Genomic DNA, 26,871 nt, shown 5'->3' with positions numbered 1-26,871 from the left:
GTGAAGAGGGAGAGTCATAGGGGAAGAAAGTTTTAAGGGTGAGACTGGAAAGAAAGGAAGGAGGTGGGGCTGCAATCAGGATGTAAAGTGAAATTTTAAAAAAGTAAATTATTGGAAAAAAAATAAACAACAAGAAAAGAAAGTCCCTTACCTGGGGCATCCCAATCACCAGTGGGTCCAAGGATTTTAAGACCTCAAGGCTTGTCTCTTGAACAGACTTTTCCCCATTTTCATTTTCTTGGGAGTTAGATTTAGTTGGTTTCTCCTTTAAGAAATGTTAAACAGTTTCCTTTAACCTTACTTTGGTGTGTTTTCAGACTCTGGACAGAAGACATTAATATTAACCTAAGGGCTCATGTGAATTTCTAATAGCAATCATTGGAGAAATGGACTAGAAGATACATGATTGGATAAAACACCAAAAGAAGGGTTCTGAGGATCTCTTGGATGCTGTCCATTTCTCTGTCCTCTAGTCTTTTGCCATTTTCTCTAGGGAAGAAAATGCAAATCACTGTTTGCCAGTGGAATGGATTACAATTTCAGTTGTGACTGTCTTTCTAAAATGCCTGAGATCTCGCACACACTCCTTGATGAAAAGCTAGTCTTAGTGGCTACAGCTTGAATGCTTTTTTTCTTACAGATTTAAATGTTGAAATCTTAAACCTCAAAGTGACAATGTCAATAATGGTGGTACTCTGATGGTGGTTAGGTTGTAGGCAAGTGCTTGAATGGGAGTTTTGTGGAAGTCCCTTCCTTCAGCCAGTCCCTGTACCAAGACTGGAAATGAAGGCACTGTGTGGGAGGAAGTACATCTCATTAGACACAGAATCTTAAATATTGTTTAGGAGATGCCCAGCTCAAGGTATTTTTGCATCTGTGACTCAAATAAACTAAGTCACCACTGTAGTCTGAATTTATGTCTAAAGCCATTGAAAATTTTCTAGCTTCCCTTATCTGAAGCCTTGGAGGCTATGTTGCTTCCTCAGAGAAAACTGACTTATCCTGGTGTGCATTTGTTTGAAGTGAAAAATGACATTAACAATAAGGAAAGGGACCGGAGAGAACCAGGGGGTTAGAGAAATAATAAAATTGTAAGACAGAGGTGGTACTTGGGTGCAATCATTTTTTTTTTTTTTTTGTAGAAAAAAAAAACTTTCCCTCAAATTGTGTTTTTTAAAAAAATTATTCTTGTTACATACATACATTACATACATATATACATACTGAATATAAATATAATATTGCACATTTTTGCTGAATTTATATAACTTAAGAGCTGACTTTTGTATTGGATAACCAATTAGGATGATTAGCACTGGGGAAGACTAATTCTCTTCCCATCTAGCATTTATTGTGTGTAGCTCTTCATCCAGAGGTGGGGTCTACAAGATTGCTCCTTCCAAATTAGCTGGCTGATTGACATTAACATTAATTTGCATAATTGTTTATTGAGCATAAATTTCTTAAATACTTATCAGGCATTGAGAATACAGAAGTAAATAATATATTTTCCTCACCTTAAGGAATCCTTTGTCATTCTTTTTTCCAGTATTGTTATGGTATATGGTTTTGGATATAATCAGAGAAATATTTTAAAATCTGAAATTCATTAGCTGAATATATAGTAATAGTATTAATGGAAGGTTCTTTAATAAAACATAGAACAATATCACCTAATGAAAACCTAGAATTGTCACTTGATTTGTGGTATGCAATCATTTTTTTTTTTTTGAGGCCCATTGAGTCAACTGCAACTTGAAAGACTATTACAATCAAAACTGTAGCTTGCTCATACCAGGTTCTTGTTGGATATGGCATACTGGGAGAAGATATAATCAATCAAGGGCCATCCTTCCCGAGCTTCTACGTATCCCTTTTCACACATGGTTTGGATGAGGAGAAGGGTGGACTTCCTCACCTGAAGGAAGAGTAATTTATTTAAAATGACTTATGCTTCACAGAGGAGAGGGTGACCCTTCCACATACCTGTCAACTTCATAACCATTCAAAGGTGGGAACTTAAAAACTATACATTTTTACTCAATTGTAATTTATTCCAGAATCTCGTAGGGAGAAATTTGTTCTTTTCATGAGTTCCAAACTATTGTTCTAAATGAAAATTAAAATAATCATTTATTTTTTTTATTATAACTTTTATAAAATGAAAAACTTGAATAACAGGATGCAGGAAATGTCAGGCAATCTCCTAATTATAACACTTATTCTTGATGGCCTCAGGTTGAAAAATAAGATATGTATGCCGAGAAAAAGACCCATGGCTTAGTTTTGGAAAAATATGCGTTATTTTTAAATAAATATTTATTTTTGAAATTATAGTACAATCACATCATTCCCCTATTCCCTCGAACCCTCTCATACATCTCTCCATGCTTTGCTTCATACGTATGGGCTCCCTTTTCATTGTTACCACACACAGACACACACAGATACACAGACACACACTCACACACACTCACACACTCACATATACACGCATGTATATATAATAGATTTAGTAAATATATATGCACAACAGTCTGCATAGTGCTTCTTGTATGTGTATGTTTTTAAGTCTGACCATTTGGTAAATTGGATAATCAGCGCTCTTCCTTGGGAAGATTCTTTCTTCCACTCTCAGTGTTCCTTAGTTGCTACAGTCTTTTTTTCTCTGCTCATGGTCAGCATGTTTCTTGTTGTGTGCTCAGCTCACATTTTGGTAGTCATCTTTTAAAAGAAAATTTCTATTTATTTTGTGTGTGCATGTGCATGCATATTCAGTACACGTGTGGAGATAAAAAGACAATCCTGGAATGAGTCCTTTCTTCCAGGATGTGGATATTCAGGATTAATCCCCAGATTACCATGCTTAGCAGCAGGTGCATTTTCTCACAGAGCAATCTTTTTGTCACATATTATGATTAAAAAAATCTATTTGAAGAACAGCACAGAGTTGGGGTGAGAAAAGTCTTTTATTTCATTAGGAAGTCTTAGAACTGTATGTAAATTAGAATGTAATTTATCTTTTGGGGTTGAGTTCTTTTAAAAAATGACAATGACCACTGAGCACTTTTTAAAGAAGTTTTACAGTAGATCCTCAAAGAACCAGAATAGTTTGAGCTATTGCTAAAGTCATCACTAACCAAATAGAAGTGCCAGCTAATTTTCTTACTTTTACACTGAGGTCACTCATGACAAGTTTGACTGTCCTTTCGATTGAAGTCGTATGATTCCTAAACTTGGGTTCTGAAAAATCAAAAGGAGAAACAGGGGTCAGACACAACAGAAATAGTGTATGATCTAGAATTGGTGAGGACCCATAGAATTAAAGCCCACAATTTGAAGGCTCTGCTTGTTAACATTATACGATGCTCCTTCCTCTCCTGTCTCCTTTATCTTCTAATCATTAACCATGCCAACTACCCTTTTAGTTTTCTGCTACATCTGCTTCTTCCACCACAGGTTAAACTACAGCATTCATTGAATATACCTTGGCCAGACTGATAGCAAAATTCAAGACTATTTTGTATTGCTGCCAGCAGATTCTTCAACAACTAGATTTTTAAACCTACCATGTTATTAGGAAAAAATTGATTCTCACATTTTACTGAATTCAGGATACCAATCATTTTATAGTACATTATTATTTTTTACTGCACTAAAAAATACAGTGGACAATTAGTACTAAAGATATTAATGAAAAACATGTTCACTATTATGAAAATGTGATGTTTTTGGGAAGTAATGTGATACAGTGATTCATTACATTCTAGTCTATTCTAAATGAAGAGAATTTTATACCCTTCCTCCAAACTGCTGAATCTTTTAATTTAAAAAATTTAACTCTTCAAATTTCTTTATCTTTCTCAGTGAAATGTATTTGTACACTTCACAAAAGAAGGAAAATAACTGAAAATGCCTGCTTATACAGGGGAGGTTACAGAAGACCAGGTGGACAGTTTTCTGCATGTGATGTCACACAGAAGATGGAGCAGAGGATTTGGGAACCATAGGCCACTGCCAGTGATGAACTATCCTGGCTTCGTCTTAAATGCTTACCCTCAGCGTTGATAGTTGATCTCAACAGAGTTAAGATTCCTGTTCGAACAACCTCATTGGTACTTCTTATTTGTTCGTCAAAAAAATCCAGCAGGTCTGCAGGGTTGGCATGAGCTGCAGGTTTAGAAATATCAAGCTCATGACAACACCTTCAAAAGATTTGTATTAGTTCATGCTAATTACACATTACATTATTTTAATATGTGCATGCAACGTACGGATGGACTCATTTTTTTTTTTCTTAGGTAAGGTACTTGTGAATGAGAGGACAGAAATTTCCTCTTGAGGACTGTCAAGACCACTTTGTGGTTGCGTGTTTGACTTCCAGGCATCCATAGTTCTTCTGGAAGTAGTAATAAAGAAGTAGTTGAGCAGTTTGCTTTCTAAGATGCTTGCAGGATTTTGGTTACTTTCCTCCAACCTGCGTTCTTAGCCTCACGTGAAAGTTAGGGATGTTGCAAAGACAATCTAGAGAAGGCTAGTAGAAGTGACACTAATTCAAAGGAATTAGTGTCCCTATAAGAAGAGAAGAGGTACATGAAGGGGCGTGGCAAGATCAATGAAGATAGGGGTAGAGACTGGACCAAGAGAGCTAGAGGGCTACTGGGCAGAACAATAAACTGCCCGGATCGAGGGAGGATACTTGGATTTGGAAGTGATCATAGTAAAGTGAACCAGTGAGTTAGAGATACAGGGAAGAATAATGTGTATCGTCAGAGGAGTTGGGAGAGAACAGGGAGGGTGGGAGAGATTGCCTGGCAGTCAGCAGCACTGATTGCCCATCTAAAGGGCCATGGCTTGATTCTTAGCACCCACACATTGCTTCATAATAATCTTTTACTCCAGTTATAGGTAACCACACCCTATTCTGATTTCCAAAGGCATTGCATGAATAGTGTGCACAGGCATACACACAAGCAAAACACCTGCAAGTGTAAAAACACGTTAAACATACTTAAAAAAATCATAGATCTCAGGATCACAGGATCACAGAATCATAGGATCACAGTCACAGGATCACAGAAACAGCTGGACTCTGAGGAGTTCTGGCACAACCACAATCAGAGGAAGGACAGGTTACAGTCAGAGACAGCAAGGGCAGTTAGCACTAGAGATAACCAGATAGCAAGAGGCAAGTGTAAGAACACAAGCAACAGAAACCAATGCTACTTGACAACATCAGAACCCAGTTCCCTCACCCCAACAAGCCGTGGATACCGTAAAACACCTGAAAAGCAAGACTTAGGCCTAAAATCCCATCTCATGAATATGACAGAGAAATTTAAGAACATAAATATCTCACTTAAAGAAATACAGGAGAACAAGATAAACAAGTAGAAGCCCTTAAAGAGGAAACAAATAAATCTCTTAAAGAAACACAGGAAATCACAACCAAACAGGTAAAGGAATTGAACAAATTTATCCAGGATCTAAAAATGAAAAAAGAAACAGTAAAGAAAATACAAAGGGTAATGGCTCTGGAGATAAAAAACCTAGCAAAGAGACTAGGAGTTAAATGCAAGCATCATTAACAGAATACAAGAAATAGAAGAGAAAATCTCAGGCATAACAGATACTCTAGAAGACATAGACATAACAGTCAAGTAAAATACAAAAAGCAAAAAGCTTCTAACCCAAAACATTCAAGAAATACAGGACACAATGAAAAGACTGAACCTGAGAATAATAGGTATAAAAGAGAGTGAAGATCCCCAAAATCAAAGAACAAGCTAACATCAGCAGCAAAATTATAGAAGAAAACTTTTCTAACCTATAGAAATATATGCCCATAAGCATACAAGAAGCCTACAGAACACCAAATAAATGGAACCAGAAAAGAAATTCCTCCAGTCACATAAAAATTAAAACCCTAAATGTACAGAACAAAAAAAGAATATTTAAGCAGTAAGTGAAAAGGTCAAGTAACATATTAAGGGAGACCCATCAGAATTATACCAGACTTCCCAAAAGAGACTCTAAAAGCCAGAAGATCTTGGGAAGTTGTCACAGAGACTCTGAGAGAACAAAAATGCCAGCTCAGGTTATTATTTCTAACAAAACTCTCAATTACCACAGGAAAAGAAACCAAGATATTTCATGACAAAACAGAATTTAAACAATATCTTTCAACCAATCCAGGCCTAGAGAAGATAACAGAAGGAAAACTCCAATACAAGGAAGAAAACTACACCCAAGAAAAAGCAACAAGCTAATTCACAACAAACCCAAAAGAAGAGAACCACACAAGCATAATTCCATCTCTAATAACAAAAATAACTGGAAGCAATTAATCATTGGTCTTTAATATCTCTGACCATCAATAGACTTAATCTCCCACCCCAAAAACAAACAAACAAACAAAAAACAAACAACAACAACAACAAAAAAAAAACCCAAAACAAAATATAGACAAGCAGCCTGGATATGAAAACAGGACCCAGCATTTTGCTGCATACAGGAAACAGATCTCACTGACAAAGACAGACATTACCTCAAACAAAAGGCTGGAAATAAATTTTTCAGGCAAATGATTCCAAGCAATAAGCTGGAGTAGCAATTGTAATATGGAATAAAATAGACTTTGAAACAAGAGTTACCAAAAAAGACAGGGAAGGACACTACATATTCATCAAAGAAAATATCCCCAAGGGGGAAAAAAAAAACCTCAATTCTGATCATCTATGCCCCAAATACAAGGGCACCCATATATGTAAAAGAAACATTAATGAGTCTCAAAGCACACATTCCAATAATAGTAGAAAATTTCATCACCTCATTCTCACCAATGGATAGATCATGGAAAGAAACTAAACAGAGGCACATGAAACTCACAGAAGTTATGAACCAAATGGACTTAACAGAACATTTCATCCTAAAACAAAAGAATATACCTTCTAAGCACCTCATGGTACCTTCTACTAAACTGATCATATAATTCGACACAAAACAAGCATCAACAGATACAAGAAGATTGAAATAATCCTTTGTATCCTATTGGATAACCATGGAGTAGGGCTGGTCTTCAACAACAACCAAAACATCAGAAAGCCCACATATACATGGAAGCTGAAACCTACTCTACTCAATGATAACTTGGTCAAAGAAGAAATAAAGAAAGAAATTAATGACTTTTTAGAATTTAGTGAAAATGAAGGCACAACATACCCAAACTTATAGAACACAATGAAAGAACTGCTATAAAGAAAAAAAAAATACCTCTAAGTGCTTCCATAAAGAAATTGGAGAAAGCATACACTAGCAGCTTAACAGTACATTTGAAAGCTCTAGAACAAAAAGAAACAAATACACCCCAAAGGAGTAGACTGTAGGCAATAATCAAACTCAGGGCTGAAATCAACCAAGTAGAAATGTAGAAAACTATACAAAGAATCAAAAAAAAAAAAAAAAAAAAAAAAAAAAAACAGGAGCTGGTTCTTTGAGAAAATAAACATGATAGATAGATCCTTAGCCCAGCTAACCAGAGGGTACAGAGACAATATCCAAATTAACTAAATCAGAAATGAAAATAAAGACATAACAACAGAAACTGAAGAAATTAAAAAATATTATCAGATCCTACTACAAAAGTCTATATTCAACAAAATTGGAAAATCTAGATGAAACGGTTGGTTTTCTAGACTGATACCAATACCAAAGTTAAATCAAGATCAAATAAACCAGATAAACAGTTCCATAATCCCCAAGGAAATAGAATCAGTCATCAAGTCTCCTAACCAAAAATAGCCCAGAACCCAGATTATTTTAGTGCGGAATTCTATCAGACCTTTAAAGAAGACCTAATACCAATACTTCTCAAAGAATTTAATAAAATACAAACTGAAGGACATTACCTAATTCTTTCTATGAAGCCACAGTTAAGTTGATACCTAAACCACAGAAAGACTCAACAAAGAAAGAGAGCTTCAGACCAATTTTTATTGTGAATATGGATGCAAAAAATACTCAATGAAAATTTTGCTAACCCAATACAAAACACACCAAAATGATCATTCACCATGATCAAGTAGGCTTCATCTAAGGAATGCAAGGATACTTCAATATACAGAAATCCATCAATGTAATCCACTATATAAACAAACTCAAACAAACAAATAAAACCACATAATAATCTCCTTAGATGCTGAGAAAACAGCTGGTAAAATACAACAACCCTGCATACTAAAAGTATTAAAAAGAATAAGAATTCAAGGTCCATGCCTAAATACAATAAAAGCAATATTCAGCAAGCTTATAGCCAGCATTAAACTATATCGAGGGAATAAACCTGAAACATAACCACTACAATCAAGGAAAAGACAAAGCTGCCCACTCTCTCCCTACCTACTTAATATAGTACCCAAAGTTCTAACCAGATCAATTAGGCAACAAAGGAGATCAAAGGGAGACAAACTGGAAAGGAGAAAGTCAAGACATCACTACTTGCAGATGATATGATAGTTTACATAAGTGACCTTCCAAAAATCCATGAGAAAACCCCTATAACTGATTAACAACTTCAGCAAAGTGGCTGAATACAAAATTAACTCAAATACATCAGTAGCTTTTTCTCTACTCATAGAATTAACTGGCTGAGAAAGAAATGACATCCTTTACAATAGTCATAAATAGTATGAAACATCTTGGTATGATGCCAACCAAGCAAGTGAAAGATCTGTATGACTAAAACTTCAAGTTTCTGAAGAAAGAAATTGAAGACCTCAGAAGATGGAAAAATTCTCCCATGCTGAGAAATTAGTAGGATTAACAGTAAAAATGGCCATCTTACCTAAAGCAACCTACAAATTCAATAAAATCCTTATTAGAATTTCAATTTAATTCTTCACACAGATAGAAAAGAACAATTCTCAAATTTATCTGGAATAAAAAAATACACAGGATATCAAAAATCTTTCTCAAGAATTAAAAAACAAACAAACAAACAAACGAAAAAAAAGTCCGGGGACTCACTATCTCTTGAACACATTGGCACAGGGGACAATTTCCCGAATAGGACACCAATAGCTTATGCTCTAAGATCAAAAATTGACAAATGAGACCTTATACAATTGAAAAGCTCTGTAAGGTGAAGGGCACTGTTAATAGGACAAAAGGGCAATCCACAGATGGGGAAAATATCTTTACCAATTCTACCTGTGATAGAGGGTTAATATCCAAAATATATAAAGCACTCAAGAAGTCAGATTCCAAAGAACCAAGTAACCCTATTTAAAAAATGGATACTACAGAGCTAAACAGAGAATTCTCAACTAAGGAATCTTAAATGTCTGGGAAGCACTTAATGAAAGTTCAATATCCATAGTCATCAGGGAAATGCAAATCAAAACAATCCTAAGATTATACCTCACACCAGTCAGAATGGCTAAAATCAAAAACTCAGGCGACAGCAGATACTTGTGGGGATGAAGAGAATGAGGAACACTCCTCCATTGTGGGTGGGATTGCAAGTTGGTACAACAGCTTTGGAAACCAGTCTGGTGGTTCTTCAGAAAATTGGACATAGTACTACCTGAGGACCCAGCTAATTTACTCCTAGGCATATACCCAAAAGATGCTCCAACATATAACAAGGACACATGCTCCACTATGTTCATAGCAGCCTTATTTATAATAGCCAGAAGCTGGAAAGAGCCCAGATGTCCTTCAGTAGAGCAATTGATACAAAAATTGTGGTACATTTACACAATGGAGTACTACTCAGGTATTAGAAACAATGACTTCATAAAATTCACAGGAAAATAACCAAGACACAAAGGAACACTCAGGGCATGCACTCACCGGTAAGTGGATATTAGCCAAAAAGTAGCTCAGAATACTCATGACATAACTCACAGATCACATGAAACCCAAGAAGAAAAAAGATCATGCCAAAGTGAGGATGCTACAGTTCTTCTCATTAGGGAGAAGAGGATAATTTTTGGAAAGTAGAGGGAGATAGCAATCTGGCAGCTAGAAGTAAAAAAAAGGGGGGTGAGGAGCAGTTCAGATATGAGAGGAGATGGGGGAGAAGTACAAGGGTTAGGAATTTGAAAGTAGGTGTTTAGTTGGGGGTGGTGTTAGGTTCTGAGGTTAATCACTAGAATATCCCAGATGCCAGTTACTCAAGAGTTTCCAGTACCCAACAGGGAAGACATTAGCCAAAATACCCAGCAAAGGGGAGACAGATCCTGTAGAGACCGTATCTAGTGGTTAGGCACAGCCCCCAGTTGAGGGATGGGGCCACCCACCCACCTCAAAAACATCAATCCAAAATTTCTCCTGTTAAAAGAAAACATAGGGACAAAGAGTCTAGCAGAACCTGAAAGAAGACTGTCTAGAGACTGCCCCACCCAGCAATTCATCTTGTATGCAACCACCAAACCCAGATACCATTGGTGATGCCAAGAAGTACTTACTGACAGGAACCCAGTATAGCTGTATCCTGACAGACTCTGCCAGAGTCAGATCACTACAGATGTGGATATACGTATACATTGCCAAACATTGGACTGAAGTTAGGGAAAGGATTGTAGGAGCTGAAGGGGTTTGCAATCTCATAGGAAGAGCAGCAATATCAACTAACCAGAGCCCCCAGTGCTCCCAAGGACTAAACCACTAGCCAAAGAATACACAGGAGGTATCCATGACTTTAGCTGCATATGTAGTAGAGGATTGTCTTATGTGGTACCATTGGAAGGGAAGCACCTTGGTTCTGTGGAGGCTTGATGACCCAGAGTAGGGGAATGCTAGGTCACTGAGACAGGAGTGGGAATGGGGTGGGGTGGGAGAGGTGGGAGATGTGGGGAGGGGAGGAGCACTCTCATGGGCAGGGGGAGGGAAGAAAGGATAGTGGACTTAAGGAGTGAAAATTGGGAAGGGGATAACATTTGATATATAAATAGTTAAAATAACCAATATATATATATATGTGTGTGTGTGTGTGTGTGTGTGTGTGTGTGTGTGTGTGTGTGTGTGTATAACCCCATAACAAATATGCAATGAAGTAAGAAAGATCTGGAGGAGGTGATCTCTCAGAGGAATCCAAGGACTGTTTTCAAATATGCTGATGCAGGGATTTAGGCATCTCCTTTGTAATCTGTTTTAGGTGTTTAAAAGACGATAGAAAAAACAAAGTGTGGTAATGGAAGAGGAGAGAATGAGGGAGAGGGAGGAGAGGTGGAGGGGGTAAAGGGAGAGGGAGAGAGAGGGGAGAGGGGAACAGGGCAAGGGAGAGATATAATAAGGAGGAGAGTTTTTTTTGTTTTTGTTTTTGTCTTTTTAATTAAAGTCCTTGGGGTCAAAGGAATGACCAAGAATGAACCAAAGAACCAAGCCCTGATTTTGGACGTGACAGTATCACAGCATCTGCTATACCCAGAGGAAAAGCAATCTTCTATCTTTAGGGTGAGAAATTCATGCTGGTTTTCCAGGAAAATCTCGTTGGTAGCGGGTAAAACTCTCTACCTGGAATTGCTTTGCCCTGGGTAGCCTGGCATGCCTTACCACCTTACCCACGCCATTCCTCCTCGGATCCTCTGGGGGAGCAGGGCAGGCAGAGGCTGCTGTGAGTTTAAGGAACATTCTGTATGTGTGGAAGCAGTTCCAGCGACAGCACACGCTCCCATCTCTGTCACTTTGAGCTATCCCTAGCAGCACTCTGGATGCCGGGTCCTACCTAGAATGAGGAAACAGCTTGAAGCTTCAAGTTTGTTTTCCTTTATTGGCGGCTCTGGAACTTTGCAGATCTGAATAGGGAGGAAGGACAGTAATCGGGGTGTAAGCGGAAGTCAAAATTGGAGAAATAGTGTGGGATTAATACAGAGCGTGGGCTTCCTACCTGGTGTAGCAAACAGGTGAGGACTGATCTTCTCAGGTTCTTGGGAACGACAGTGTCGTAGAGGACTGTGGCAGTGAGTATCTGCTTTAGACTCTAGAAGAAAGCACGCGTGGGTTAGTGGACGCTGCCCAAGATGCAGCCACACAGAGGACAACGGCCAATGAGTACATCTTATGAACCCAACCGAGCTTCATTTACAAGAGTTTTCACAGTGACTCTGATGTCACCAGCTTGGAATGACAGTTCTTTGCTCCTCTTTGCAGTTTCTGTCAACGGTTGTGGTGAGCTCTTTCTGTCTGCTATGCCCAGGCACGTGGTTATAGGGAGCTACTGTACAGCTGAGTTCCCTAAGCTTTATGAGACTTGGTGTCCTCAGGAAGGTTTCAAATGGAGTCCCTCTTCTCACCTGCGTGATGTAGAAATCACTCTCCTTGTCTCGGTACTGGGTGAGGAGCCAGGATACTTGGCTCAGTGCAAATTCACAAAAAGCTTCCTGATGCAGCAGCAGGCTCACGGTGGGACCATGGGCCTTGATTATGGCCAAAGTCTATAGAGGTAATAAACAAAGCTCATTAATGACACTGTGTTTTGCTTTGTGAATAGTTTTCAGTGGATGGGTGCTTTGGGGACTCAATATACACAAAAATCTCCTTTCGAAAAAAACACCTCTAGAAACAAAGCTGTTATAGTTTGTTTTGTTTGTTTGTTTCAAAATACATAATACACATTTAATCTGTAATACTGTTTGAGGTAGGGGATGGTGATTCCCCTGGAAGTATTTTATTGTTGAGAATAGTTTTTGCTATCCTGGGTTTCTTATTATTCCAAATGAACTTGCAAATTGCTCTTTCTAACTCTATGAAGTTGGAATTTTAATGGGGATTGCATTTAATCTGTAGTGTGCCTTAGGCAAGATGGCAATTTTTACTATGTTGATCCTTCCGATCTTTCTACTTTCTGAGGTCTTCTTCAGTTTCCTTCTTCAGAGACTTGAAGTTCTTGTCACACAGATTTTTTACTTGCTTGGTTAGGGTCACCACAAGGTATTTTATAATCTTTGTGACTATTGTGAAGGGTGTCAATTCTCTAATTTTTTTCTTAACCTGTTTATCCTTTGAGTATAGAAAGGTTACTGATTTAAGTTAATTTTATATCCAGCCACTTTCCTGAAGTTATTTATCAGCTGTAAAAGTTCTCTGGTGCAATATTTGGGGACACTTAAGTATACTATCTTATCATCTGCAAATAGTGACATTTTGACTCCTTTTCCAATTTGACTTCTTTTTGCTGTCAGATTGCTCTGGCTAGTACTTCCATTATTATATTGAATAGGTAGGGGGAGAGTGGGCAGCCTTGTCTAGTCCCTGATTTTAGTGGGATTGCTTCAAGTTTCTGACCATTTAGTTTGATGTTGGCTACTGGTTTGCTGTTTATTGCTTTTACTATGTTTTAAGTATGAGCCTTGAATTCCTGATCTTTCCAAGACTTTTAACACAAAGGGATGTTGAATTTCGACAAATAGTTTCTCATCATCTAAAGAGATGATTATTATTTTTTTTTGAGTTTGATTATATAGTGGATTATAGACCAATTGGGATAAGAACCGAGACAGGCAGGAAGATCAATGGAATAGAATCGAAGACCCAAAAATGAACCCACACACCTATGGTCACTTGTTCTTTGACAAAGGAGCTAAAAACATTCAATGGAAGAAGGACAGCCTCTTCAACAAATGGTCCTGGTTCAACTGGCAGTCAGCATTCAGAAACATGCAAATCAATCCTTTCTTATCTCCTTGTACAAAGCTCAAGTCTAAGAGAATCAAAGATCTTCACATAAACTAATAGAACAGAAACTAATAGAACAGAAAGTGGGCCAGACTAACATCAGCTGGGCAAGGATTCTATCACTGAACTATACTCTCAGATCTAAAATTATCATCTTATACCTGTTCTATTGTCCTTGTTTGCGGATTTATTTTCCTTCCATTCTTCACTCTTTCTTTTCTTCCTTTCTCCTTCATTCCTCCTTTCTTGGAAATGTCTCACAATGCAGTCCAGGCTGACCTGAAGCTCACAATGTCACCCATGTTGGCATTACACCTGAAGACAACTTGACTTTCTGTCTTCCTGCTTTAGCCTTTCCCAGGAACTATACTGTTTCTGTTTTAAAAACAACCTTCACAGGCAGTTGTGGGATCCTATGCCTCTAATTCTAGCACTTAGGAGGTAGGGACAAAAGGATAAAAAGTTTGAGGCTAGCCTGGACTACTTGAGACCCTGCCTCAAAAAAAAAAAAAAAAAACCCAAAAAAAACAAAAAAAGAAAGTGGGGCAGAGCTTAGAGCACAAAGGCACACAGGAAATTTTCCTGAACAAAACACCAGTGGTTTATGCTCTAAGATCATGAATCAATAAATGGGACCTCATGAAATTGTGAAGCTTCTGTAAGGCAAAGGATACTGTCTAAAGGACAAACTGGCAACCGACAGATTGGTTAAGGATCTTTACCAATCCTATATCTGACAGAGAGCTAGTATTTAATATATACAAAGAACTCAAGAAGTTAAACTCTAGAGAATCAAATAATCCTATTAAAAATGGGGTATAGATCTAAACAAAAAATTGTCAACTGAGGAATATCAAATGGTTGAGAAACACCTAAAATGCTCAACATCTCTAGTCATTAGGGAAATGCAAATCAAAACCACCCTAAGATTCTACCTCACACCAGTCAGAATGGCTAAGATAAAAAAACTCAGGTGACTGCAGATGCTGGCAAAGATGAGGAGAAAGAGAAACACTTCTCCACTGTTGGCGGGATTATAAACTGGCACAACCACTCTGGAAATCAGTCTGGCCATTCCTCAGAAAATTGAACATAGTACTACCTGAGGACCCAGCTATACCACTTCTGGGAATATATCCAAAAGAAGCTCCAACAAATAATAAGAACACATATTCTATCATGTTCATAGCAGTCTTATTTATAATAGCCAGAAGCTGCAAAGAACCCAGATGTTCTTCAACAGAGGAATGGACACAGAAATTGTGGTATATATACGCAATGAAGTACTACTTAACTATTAAAAACAATGAGTTCATGAAATTCCTAGGCAAATGGATGGAACTTGAAGCTATCATCCTGAGTGACACAGCCCAATCACAAAGAACACACATGGTATGTACTCACTTATAAGTGGATACTAACCCAAAACTGTGAATACCCATGAAACAACTCACACTACTTGTGAAGCTCAAAGAGAAGGAATGCCAGAAGGTGGATGTCCCAGCCCTTCTTAGAAGGGAGAATAAAATGCTCGAGGGAAGAAATTAAGGGACAAATAGAGAAGTAGGGATTGGAGAAAAGATCATCCAGAGACTGCCTCACCGGAGGATCCACCCCATATGCAGCCACTATACTTAAGTACTATTGCTGATGCCAAGTAGTGCCTATTGGCAGGAACATGATATGGATGCCTCCTCAGATACTAGATACTGTACATCTAGTATCTGCTAGAACTATACTGATACAGAGGAGGATGCTTGCAGGGAACTATCAGATTAAACACTGGGACCCCAATGAAGGAGCTAGAGAAAGGACTGAAGGAGCTGAAAGGTTCTGCAACCCTATGGGAAGAAACAAATTATTAACTAACCAAACTCACCACAGCTCCCATAGATTAAAACACCAACTAATGGGTTCACATGAAGAGACCCATGGCCTCAGGTACATATGTAGCAGAGGATAGAATTCTCTAGCATCAATGGTAGGAAAGGCTTTTGGTCCAGCAAAGGCTCATTTTCCCAGTGTACAGGAATGCCACATTACTGAGGTGGGTGAGTGTGGTTGGGAGAAGGAGCTCCTTCATGGAGGCAGTGGGAGGGGGAGGATTGGAATGGGGGAAAGGGATAACATCTGAAATGCAAATGCAGAGAAGACCCAATAAAAGAATGAGAAAAAAGAAAAAAAAAAAAAAGAAAATGCAGAGGTAAAGAGATCTGTGGGAGCAACAACATGTATTTTCATCCACAGTTATGTCTATGAGGATGTTCATTTCACTATTTGTTCATTGCTTCAGTGTATGACCCTGCATCCCTCTGTCTGTGTTTGTGCACATGTGCAGATATGTGCATGACTGAGACTTGCATACAGTAGGCAGAGGACAACCTCAGGTGTTCAGGTGTCAGTCAGTCTTAATCTTCCATCTCGGGAGACAGGTTGTTTTTGTTTGTTTCTGTGTTAGTGAGGCTCGGCAGCCTACATCTCATGGCTTTGTCTCTCAGCTCCTGGTAGGAGTGTGCTGAGAATTTCCATGCTTGCCTTGCCACACCTGGCTTCTGTTTGAGTTCTGGAGATCCAAATGAAAGGTTATCAGACTTGTGCAACAAGTGCTTTACCAGTATCTCTCATAGTCACTTTCTTTTAGCATGTTACTGAATATAAAATATTTTGTGACTTTGTATTTCTTCCTGATTAAAAGCTTCCATTTGGAGGGAAGCTTGTAATAACACACCATGGGAATTAAAACAATAGGGCATTTTCAGAGAAAGATGAAACATTTTTTCCCAGAAGGGAAGTCTGTTTTTAGTGATGAAACACCTCACCATCTAAGATGGAAACCTTTCACTTCACAGGGAAGGCAACTGACAGACAAGTTGTTTATATAAAGATGAAAGAGTAGGTTGCTGTATGAGGAAGTAAAACAGTGCTTCTTTCTTGGAAGTTTATTAATAAGCTCAGGAAATTTCAAAAATGTAATGTCTTCAGGAAGTTCCTGAAACAGACAAGGTTCACTAGGTCGTTTTTGCCCAGGCATACATGAGGAGTAAGAATGGCTGGGAGACTCACTCAGACAAGCCAAACTGCCTGAAAGAAGCAGAAACCATCTGAGCTGCCTAGAAAAGGCTCAGGACAACTGAGATACCTGGAAAGAACACACTTCAACTTGGTAGAACCATCTGAAGGTTGTGTAGCCTTCAGTATAGGAAACACTATAAGTTTCCAGCTTCCTTGGGCTGTTACCCAGGTTTGGATGGACTCTGGTGATGTGGCTGTCTTGGAGTAATTTCTGTTCCTGTACACAATCCCTCACCAAAATGCCTGTAAGTAAATCCAGTAAAACCTATTGGTTCACCAAGTTGGATTTCGGTGGTATCTGAGTTTATTGTTCCCTGTCTGAGATGAGTAGATGTTCAATCATGTCTTCCTAAAAAGAGTGTCACACAACATTGTGTGCTACTGTTGCTTTCCCCTCATGCTAGCTCCCCTACATTAGTCTCCTTACTTTCCTTCTTGTCTCAGGGTAAATTTGTTAAGATGCCTTGTTCTGAATTTCCTACTTTCACTTCTTACAACCAAACCACAGCCCCCCAAAGTCCGCTATAACTATTGATAATAAAAATCTAGAGTCTCACTATCCTTTTGTCAAAAAAGCAATTTTTGAAAACAAACCCTCTGTGTATAATTTGATAGCTTACGCTCTGAAGCTAATATATGTGGTGGTCTGCAAAGTTTTAATTTACATCAAGCCATATTAAAACTCAGTGGCTCATTTATACCACTGTTTATTCTATTTGAGCCTGTCAGCTGTGATGGGTCTTCTACTGTACCTCACTGTGCACTGCATACTTTTCAATGTTTCTCTTGACCTCTGTAGTAATGTTCGGTACATCGTTACTTGATATTTTAAAACTCCTTTTTGAGTTTCTAGAGTTTCATTCTCCTCTCCCTCTTTCTTTAGAAAATTCTTTATTCTTTATCATGTCATGAGTTATTCCTTGGCATTTTCCAAGAACTCAGTCTTTACCACAATCAGCTTTTCATGCTGTTCTTGGATGACACTATCCAAAATCATTCAGTTGTTTCAAACTCATGTAACTAGCTTTTGATTTTCATCTTAATTATGAGCCAAAGTATCCAAGTCTACTAATAAATATATCATAGGCATTTAAGCTACCATAAAATTGCAATATTTTTTCAGAGCTGAGTGGATTATTTTGATATTATTTATTTGTGTTACTAGTAGACACCAGAATTATTTTCTTTTTTTGAACTTGTTGTTTTTTTGTCAAGTTAACAATTCAGTTCAGATGTTGTTTATGACATACAAAACATAAAAGAATTGACAGTCATTTATTCATTTATTCACCCAACATGTTGAAATACCAGAGTAAGATTCTGGTCTGTTCAATCTTTGATATATCTCCGTTATCTGAAACAGGATCAGACATATTGTTATTTAAAAAAAAAAACTTTAAATGGGACAATAGATATACCATGACTTGAAGTAGATTGAAAACTAGTAGATTTAATGTACCTTCTAAACATAACTATTGATACCCACAAGAAGTTCCACATTTGATGATTTAACCATGAAATATTCTTTTAAAAACTATTTTAATAGATTAAAAAAACCAAAGAAGTTCACTAAATTTTAAGCCACATATATATGTATATATACATATATATTTTTTAGAATATATATGCATGCACACACACATATAAATATGATACACATATATAAGATACAACCAAACTCTAAATATGTATGAGCAGCATGGGGGTTTGCAGCTTGACCCTATCTAAAGCCCTACTCACATGCATAGGTGAGGCCTGGGGGGCCCACTTCTCCATTATGTGCCGGAACAGCATGAAGATCTTGTCAGAGAGCCGATTAGCATCTAATTTGGGATATGGGAAATCCTTCCAGTGGTTGACATACTTGTAAATGGACTTGCTGAATTTTTCAAGGGCTGCATTATAAAAAAAAATACAACCACAAACTGAAACAAACATGAAAACTGAAACATCAAAATTTTCTAAAAGAGAGCATAGACAATTAGCAAAGATTTCTAAATCATATTAAAGTTTCATCATACAAACATGAAAACAAAAAAACTGTTTAGCCAATTTTAATTACTATTTAATGGAGCATAAATTAAGATTGTTATTATATACTATTACTAGGAGATAGTCTGTTCTGAATGAAAAATATTTAACATAGTCAATGCCACATGTCAGCTAGATTAAGTTATAGGTTATATTCTTATACATTAATGGCAGAGAAAAGTTGATATAAATAAACTCTTTGGAAAACTCTTTGTGGTCTACCTGCACCATGTAAGACATGTCCTGGAAGCATGGCTATCCCTGAGCAAAATAGTGAATCACTCACCTATACAGAAGGTTTGCCTCATACTTTCATCCTCTACCAGCCTGAGCATGGTCTGCATGGTGAGCAGGGTCATCATCATGAAGGGAATGCTCTGGGACACTGCAGTGAAGGACACAAGAGGAACAGGTATCATTTATCTTTCAATTCTGGAGTCCTGACTCTTTCTTTCATCCTTAAAAAGTATGCCAGGACAAGTGAAGGGCAGTACGAAGATTGTGTTCTTGCTCTTCTTCCCCCAGCTGAAAGCCTGAATATCTTTAATCAAGATGTTGTGGTCTGAAGGAAGCCACTAGCTAGGTAGCCACCTATGCCTGCTGAATATTAGTAAGTAATTTTGGACTATTACTTCATTAATATGCATATCTTCCATTTGCCCATGTCCTCAAGGTATAGCAAATAAACAGGTGCTAAATAGTATCTGTTCAATAAAATACTATAGAAACAAATGGTGGAAATCCTTTTTCATATAAGTGTCATGTCATTGGCACCTTCATGGAGAATGTGCTACTGTAAATGTGATGACAGGAAGGAAAGATGAGTGTGGAAGAGGGCCTGTTATATTTAGTAGTGTACCTTGAATCAATGGCTGGTCATTGGGCTCATCTATGCTCATAACACCTCCCATGTCTTTCTACCAATGGATTTTACTGCAGTAGAACATAGAGAGGCCATCTTGCTTTTGCTTAACTTTCTGGGACTTTAGCCAATTAGTCAGGGTTAGCTATTTCCTAGAGAAGATGTAGAATGCTCCTTTCATACCATAGCTGGTTGCAAGTTCAGCCAGGGCAAGCACAACAAATTCATTCGGCAGCTCTAGTATCCTAAAGTTACTTTGCACTTCATACATCACAGAGTTGAAATCATGAGCAGCAAGAGACACCAGCACCTCTCCAGCCAGCATTCTGATTTCTCTGGGAATCTGAGAAGGGAGGTGGAAAGAATAAGTAGAAGAGTGAGTCTAAAGGGGTACAATAGGATAGTCTATGTAGTATTCTAAGTGCATTTCAATTTGAAAGAAAGGGAGAATGGACTGTCACCATGTCATAGTGCATATCTCTCAGGTAGGTGTCAGTAACCAACAAAGCTGAGACAATTTTGAAACAGTTCTTATAGAATGGGTGCCAATGGACCTTTCTTTTCTTCAGACAGTTTTACTTATGTAGTTCAGGCAGACATTGAACTCATGACACCCTTTCCCCTGCTTCCTGAGAACTAGTGTTACAGGCACCAACTACCAAATCTTAGCTCATTATTTTCTTGCTATTTAATTAAAGTACTTTGATGCAGATTTTATGTTTTCTGTTTAAGAAACATGAATCATTGTGGTTGAGGAAGTAAAGGTGAAAGGAATTGAACTAGGTGTCCAGGGCTTTAATTTTGGTGTCATTCTGATGAACTTAGTTTCCAATTTAGACATATTGGGAGATAGATACTTCTATTCTTGATGATGGTGAGCTAGGTAAATTTAATCAACCCTACCACCAAGAAAAATGAAGCCATAACAACAACAAGAACAACAAGAACAACAAACATGTACTCATGAAAGTACAAGAGAGCTTAAAGCAGAGAGTATAAGCAGCTCCTGTATTGAGATCTGAATCAATCAAATTTTCAAGATAATGGATCCAGATACAGAAATGGGAAGTGATATAGGAGCCAACAGAACAGGGGTCTAGGTACTCTTTCTGTCGGCAGGTTGACTCTCAGAAGTACAAACTTCCTCATCTAAAAAGATGGATGGATGATACTACCTCTTAAGTCTTCCTTACATTGATCTCATTTTCCTAATGTGTGTAGTGATGACCAAGATACTCTACAGTTCTATGTAAGCTACCACAAAGAACAAATGTGGCAGCCATGACAGACAGGCTTTTGTGCATCTACCTATACCAGCCCTGGTGCACATTCATCACGAAGACTCAAACTTACTTCCTCATCCTTCATGTCCTTAGAAGTATAGTAAATCAACCTTTGGACTATTGCATCATCCAAGATTTCAGTATTCTGAATAAAAGAAGCAAGATGACCATAAATTTCTTCCTGTGAACACAAAAGGGGACAAAAGTATTTGAGTTGCAAAAATAAAGCCTAAATAAGAACACCATGAAACTAAGCAAGATATGTTTGGTGTACAGTCATGTAGACTTTGTCAGCATAATGTGCATATTTAGGAGTCAAAAACATATGGAACAACATTAATTCTGAAACGTATTTTATTTTGCTACATTTCTAAGACAATATCTAATTGAACCAGAGGCAGAGTATTCAGTATTTTAAAGTGTCTGACCATCCTTGTTGTAGGCTGAGCCTATTGTTATGGTACCCTGTATCATCAAGGACATTGCTGTACTGTAAAGCTGTGTACCAAGGAGTATTAGTTTTTTGTTTCATCCATGCCTTTTCTGAGACAATATGGGGGACTTTTTTGGATGGCAGTGCATCTCTAGGAGACATGTGATTTGAATCAATGCTCCTGTTGTGGCTTTTACACATCTTGTAGATGCTGAAGATGTACTGTGAAGGATGAAAGGAAGACTGGAGTTCTCAGATCTCCAATTGCCTCAATCAAACACATACTTCCAAAAATGGTATCAGTGTTTATTGAGCTTATATTAGTCTATAAGACTTGCCCTTGGAAATGCTAGAAAAGGTACAGTTTATCTTTCTTCCTTGTGTTTTCTGGGCCTATTGAAGCACCTGTAAGGTCTTGCCTTGCTCCACAAGTATTTTCTGATTTCTGAAGGCCATGTTCTCTTTGCAAGAGTCATCTTATAGAGACATTATCATGTTTTGGAGCTGGGACATGCTGTTTACTTAGAACATTTCACTAATGTTCAGAATTCTTTATGTTTGGTAGCACGAATAGACTCATGACTCAGGAAAGAGTCATAAAGAACTTCATTTGTTGACTGTGGATGCTGTGAGTGCTTCAATCTTAGCTCCTTGCACCAACTGCAGTACTAGATAAGTTCATTTTGATACCATGCCTGGGTCCATTTTCAATTAAAAATAAAGACATCTCCCAGGTAGACATGGCCTGCTTGGAACTTGCTATGTAGACCATGCTATCTCAAACTCATATGGGTCTGCCTGCTTCCACCTCTTGTGTGTTGGGATTAAAGGTATGATCAACCATGCATGACCCCATTTCTATTTCTTTTAAAAATGGTATTTGTTTCTGTCTATAGCTTGTTTCTATGTGTATCTATGTACACGTGAGTATAATGATTACAGAGGCCAGAAGAGGAACTCGGACCAACTGGAACTAGGATCTAGAGGAACTGGGACTATAGGCACTTATCAGCTATTATGTATAGATGGTGAGAACCAATCCAAGTCCTTTGCAAGAGCAGCATGTGTTCTTAATGGCTGAGCTGTCAGTCTAGACCCTTAAATCATTTTTATTGATCAGTTTTTCCAGCATGAAAGCAACTTAGAAGTAGTTACCAAAATTTCAATTTTTAGTTTCTTTTCTAGAAACTCAATCATGGTACTTAAACAGTTCAGAAATTATTTCCAAGGTGTCTAAAATTGTTTTAAAGAAGTGCTCCATGGGAATGCTAACATCTACTGTGAGATTCATGAAATGGTTGTTAATGATACCCAATGTTAGGCTCATCTCTATGAACTTCCTGTGCCTCAACTTGTCATAATTCGAATCCCTGTTAATGAGGCATTTGGCATTTTCTTCAAGCTAATGACAGGCAATCAGGTTTGAATATCACTCAGTTATGAGATCAGCAAAGACACTGCCTTTCACAAGAGGCAACGATCCAATGTTGAACAATTATTAGGGTGACTTTTTGGCATTTGTTGGGCTTCTGCATGGATATGCTGCAGCTGTCTTTTTTTTTTTTTTTTTTTTTTCCCGGTAAGTTACACAATGTATTAGTGTTTCATTTTTCTCAGTTGGTAAATGAAAGTAGAAATACAAAGCATTCAGTTGTGAAAAATGAATGTTATATAACACATGCTATGTGGAGAGCATGAAGCACTGTACTTCACAGACAAGTGTTCAGCGAAAGGCAGTAACTTATTTGGCTGTTGATGCCTGGAAAGCCTTCAATTTTCAGAGTAATTTTCAGGTTGTGGGAAAGGATGAAAGATGAGCATGGGAAGTCTTTGCACATTTTCAAAGCAATCCTCACATTACAGGGAGGAGGATCTAACTCACAGGGTTAGAAATCTGGTATTATTCGCTTTCTGCATCTATCTACATATAGTTATGAAAGAGAGTATTCTTGAGTAACCTCTATGAGTCTTGACATTCTTTATTTCAGCACTTGTAAATGCATTTTCTAAAAGATTTAGTGACATAAGAGAAGCCAGGAAAAAAGAAGGAGGAGGAGGAGGGGAAGGAAGGAGGAGGACGAAGGGGAGGAAGTTAAAGCAAAGGGGACCATGTATAAAATGTTTCAACAGCTGGATTATAATAGGCAAATAAGAAAGAGAACTTTGCATACCTTGCTAATGTTGTCCTCCTTACTCAGCATCCCAATAGTGAGGTTAATATCTCCAAACATCTCTAAATTACACAAAGAGTAAAAATAGGTTTCAAACTGCAACCCACCCCAGCAGCAGTAGTCACAGAATCTTGTATGATTCTACACTCCTTTAAAAAAAAAATCTCTATTTTGTAGCTAGTCCTTGATGATAGGGATGTACTGTACTTATACTTTCTATCCCTAAGGTATTAGAAACTAACAGGTACATAGTGATTATTCAGTGTAAATGTGCAGAGAGAGTATGCTGGATTTCCTTGGATGGCTTTGAACAAGTGTGCACCACCCTCTACATCTCCTCTAGCAAGATCTGACTCCCAGATTCAATGAGATTAACCCTTCATATCTTATTGAGCACTAGAAGAAACAGTGGAAGTCCTCAATTTTTCATTTCACCTCCCTTAATGAGCCTCTGTGTTTCCACCTCACATTTTCTTCTTCTTTATCTGCTTTTCTGCACTTTCAAGGACCTTCTTTTGGTTCCAGGTTGATGATACCTTGTTTTATTCCCGACAAAGACCCAAGTATTGGTTTTGTATTTTTGTATAAATATGTCTTTTTTTTTTTGGATAAAATACTCTGGAATGTAATTAAATGCTACAACTGTCCCCACCACTACTGCTACTGCCATTACCATCCCCACTATATTACATCGCACCACACCATTACTACCACCATAATTACCACCACACCACTACCACCACCATAACCATCCTCACCATATCACTACCATCACACCAGCATCACCACACCATCACCACCACCACCACCACCACCACCACCACCACCACCATCAATGACAACAACAGAAACAACAACAACAAAGTTGATATCAAAAGACTGCAATTAAAGCTGATAGTAGGTTGGCAGAAGGACCAGGTAAAGACTTCCCGTGAGGCTCTGAGCCAAAGACAAACCCTGTTAGTGTAAAACTTTTGGCAAAGAAAATGATAGAGCCATTTAAAATTGGGAGAGAACATTGTCAAAAGATTTAAAAATATTCAAAAGTAAGTAAGAACCAACCAGTCTGGTATATGGCTACCATTTCTTTAAAGTAGATAAAAGAACAATTATCTCAGGCTTCCAGTCTGTCACTGGCCCTTCAAAATCAACATTTTACTTTTATTTGTTTTTTCATAAAGATGAATAGAGGGAAACAATCTGACCTCATTAAAACCATTTCAGACAAACTTTGATGTGTATAATCATGTGAAACCCCCACATGTCAGCATGTTTTAGAGTTCTTCCTCCTCATGACCCAGACATGCTCACCTGAGTATTCTTCCATTCTGGGAGTCGTCTTGGCTGTTAAAGGCTTTATAAGAGGCAGCACCTAAGTATCAGAAGCAGTTCAGCTAAAAAGTCAGTGAAGCAAGTTGGCAATTTTCTCACATAAGGTTCCTTAAACGAAAATTCTTCTGTACTTGATTGGCAGGGTGACCTAGGAGCTTCTTGTGATGGGTTTGCTGTTGAAATGGATGATGCTGGATTCTACCACCATCACATTTTTTCTGCCTCTGAGGTCCTGCTAACCAAGATGGCTGCATCTCACCGAATATTGTCTCTTCGCAGGAGATCAGTATGTCTGAGGAGGAAGAGATTAGAAGGTGGGGCTCAAACTACTGTTACAGACAAAAGGAGCCACTTTCTCCATTCTTGTGTCTATTGACCATAAGCTTAAAGAATGGTGTGTATTGGTGGCCCACTCTGCTTGGCCTGATGCTGGTCAAGCTTTTAGGTGGTTTTGATAGTTCTATTTGGTAAGGCCAGTCACACAACAGGGCATGCTCAGTGGACCGGAATGCCTGTCAGGGGCAGTTGCAAGGAATGACCAACTGACACAGCAGCCAAGCCACTCTGGACCCCTCCCACTGCTCCACTGCCCACCACACCCTTCCCCATCACTCCCCTTCTCACCATTCCTCACCAACTTATCAGAACCCTAAGCTTCTCACAGGCTCAGAACTTTCCTATTTATTTCATTTATTTCCTGTCTCTTTGGTTTCAAATTATTTGTTGCATGGATATTTTGGCTATGATCTTTTCATAGGGTGGCCCTGAATCTTGTCTAAATGTTTCCTAACCTATGTCTGTGTGACTGAGGTCTCATACAGGAAGGATGATGACCTCTGGGACAATATATAGGGCTGGGTGTAGAGGGAAGATGCTTGTTGCAAGTCGGATGGTTGCTTCTCAGGCTATTATTATTATTATTAAAGACATTTGTTTGATTCAAAGATCAAGGGATTGAAACTAAGCTATTGGTTAATTCTTCAGTGGAGAACTTTTATTGGCACATGTTCTTTGTAAATGGTGATAGATTTCATAATGATGTTATCAAGTATATCAAGTATATCACGTATTTTACCATACCACCCCATGTTCTTTTTTTCATCTTCCTTTTCCTATCTATTTTCTTCTCCTAGTCCCCCTTCTCCTGTCATGTGCTGTTATGAGATATCGTGTTACACACACACACACACACACACATACACACACACACACACACACACAAACATATCTATCTATATATCTATATCTACCTATCTATATCTATCTATCTATCTATCTATCTATCTATCTATCTATCTATCTATCTATCTATCTATCTATAAAATCTAGCATAATTGTCCTCTGAGAGACTCTACCCAACCGCTGACTGAAACTGATGCAACCAAACATTGGATGGAGGATGAGGATTCTTTTATTTTATTAGTTATACTATTGTAAGGTTATTGTCCCCCCAATTTTTTATTGGAAATTTTCTGCATTTACATTTCAGATGTTATCAATTTCCTACAATTCCATCCTCCCTCTCCCTCCCATTGCCTCTATGAAGGTGCTCCCTCTTCCAATCACCCTTTCCCAGCTTGGCACCTTGGCATTCCCCTACACTGGGAAAGCGAGCTGGTCCAAAGGTCTCTCCTCCCATTGATGCCAGAAAATGCTATCTTCTGCTGCACATGTACCTCAGGCCATAGGTCTTTCCATGCAAGCTCATTGGTTGGTGTTTTAGTCCCTGGGAGCTGTGGTGGGTTTGGTTAGTTGATAATTTTGTTCTTCCCATGGGGTTTCAAACCCTTTCAGCTCCTCCAGTCCCTTCTCTAGCTTCTTCATTGGGGTCCTTGTGTTCAGTCTGATGGTTAGCTGCAAGCATCCTCCTCTGTATCAGTATGGCTCTGGTAGAGCCTCTGAGGAGGCATCTATATCATGTTCTTTCCAGTAAGTACTACTTGGCATCAGCGATAGTGCGTGGGTTTACTGGGCACATATGGGGTATATCCACAGGTGAGGCAGTCTCTG

General features: G+C 38.2%; 1 protein-coding gene across 1 annotated transcript in view; it reads right to left on the bottom strand.

Annotated features, from left to right (window-relative positions):
• The window catches only part of MROH2B (maestro heat like repeat family member 2B), a gene marked incomplete at both ends in the record, with an annotated part of 66,156 nt that extends 41,300 nt beyond the window's left edge, over positions 1-24,856 (bottom strand). Inside the window, 13 exons of the mRNA XM_080933634.1 lie at positions 152-265; positions 1,796-1,918; positions 3,170-3,243; positions 4,057-4,170; positions 11,729-11,798; positions 11,891-11,983; positions 12,297-12,437; positions 18,490-18,644; positions 19,067-19,165; positions 19,826-19,985; positions 20,996-21,106; positions 23,530-23,591; positions 24,841-24,856. Of these exons, the coding sequence (XP_080789760.1) occupies positions 152-265; positions 1,796-1,918; positions 3,170-3,243; positions 4,057-4,170; positions 11,729-11,798; positions 11,891-11,983; positions 12,297-12,437; positions 18,490-18,644; positions 19,067-19,165; positions 19,826-19,985; positions 20,996-21,106; positions 23,530-23,591; positions 24,841-24,856 (1,332 nt within the window). The remainder of the gene's footprint in view (positions 1-151; positions 266-1,795; positions 1,919-3,169; positions 3,244-4,056; positions 4,171-11,728; positions 11,799-11,890; positions 11,984-12,296; positions 12,438-18,489; positions 18,645-19,066; positions 19,166-19,825; positions 19,986-20,995; positions 21,107-23,529; positions 23,592-24,840) is intronic.
• Positions 24,857-26,871: the final 2,015 nt, after the last annotated feature.

Source organism: Micromys minutus, assembly GCF_963924665.1.
Source record: "Micromys minutus genome assembly, chromosome: 20".
NCBI classification, from domain to species: Eukaryota; Metazoa; Chordata; class Mammalia; order Rodentia; family Muridae; genus Micromys; species Micromys minutus.
This window is presented reverse-complemented; position numbering and strand designations above follow the sequence as displayed.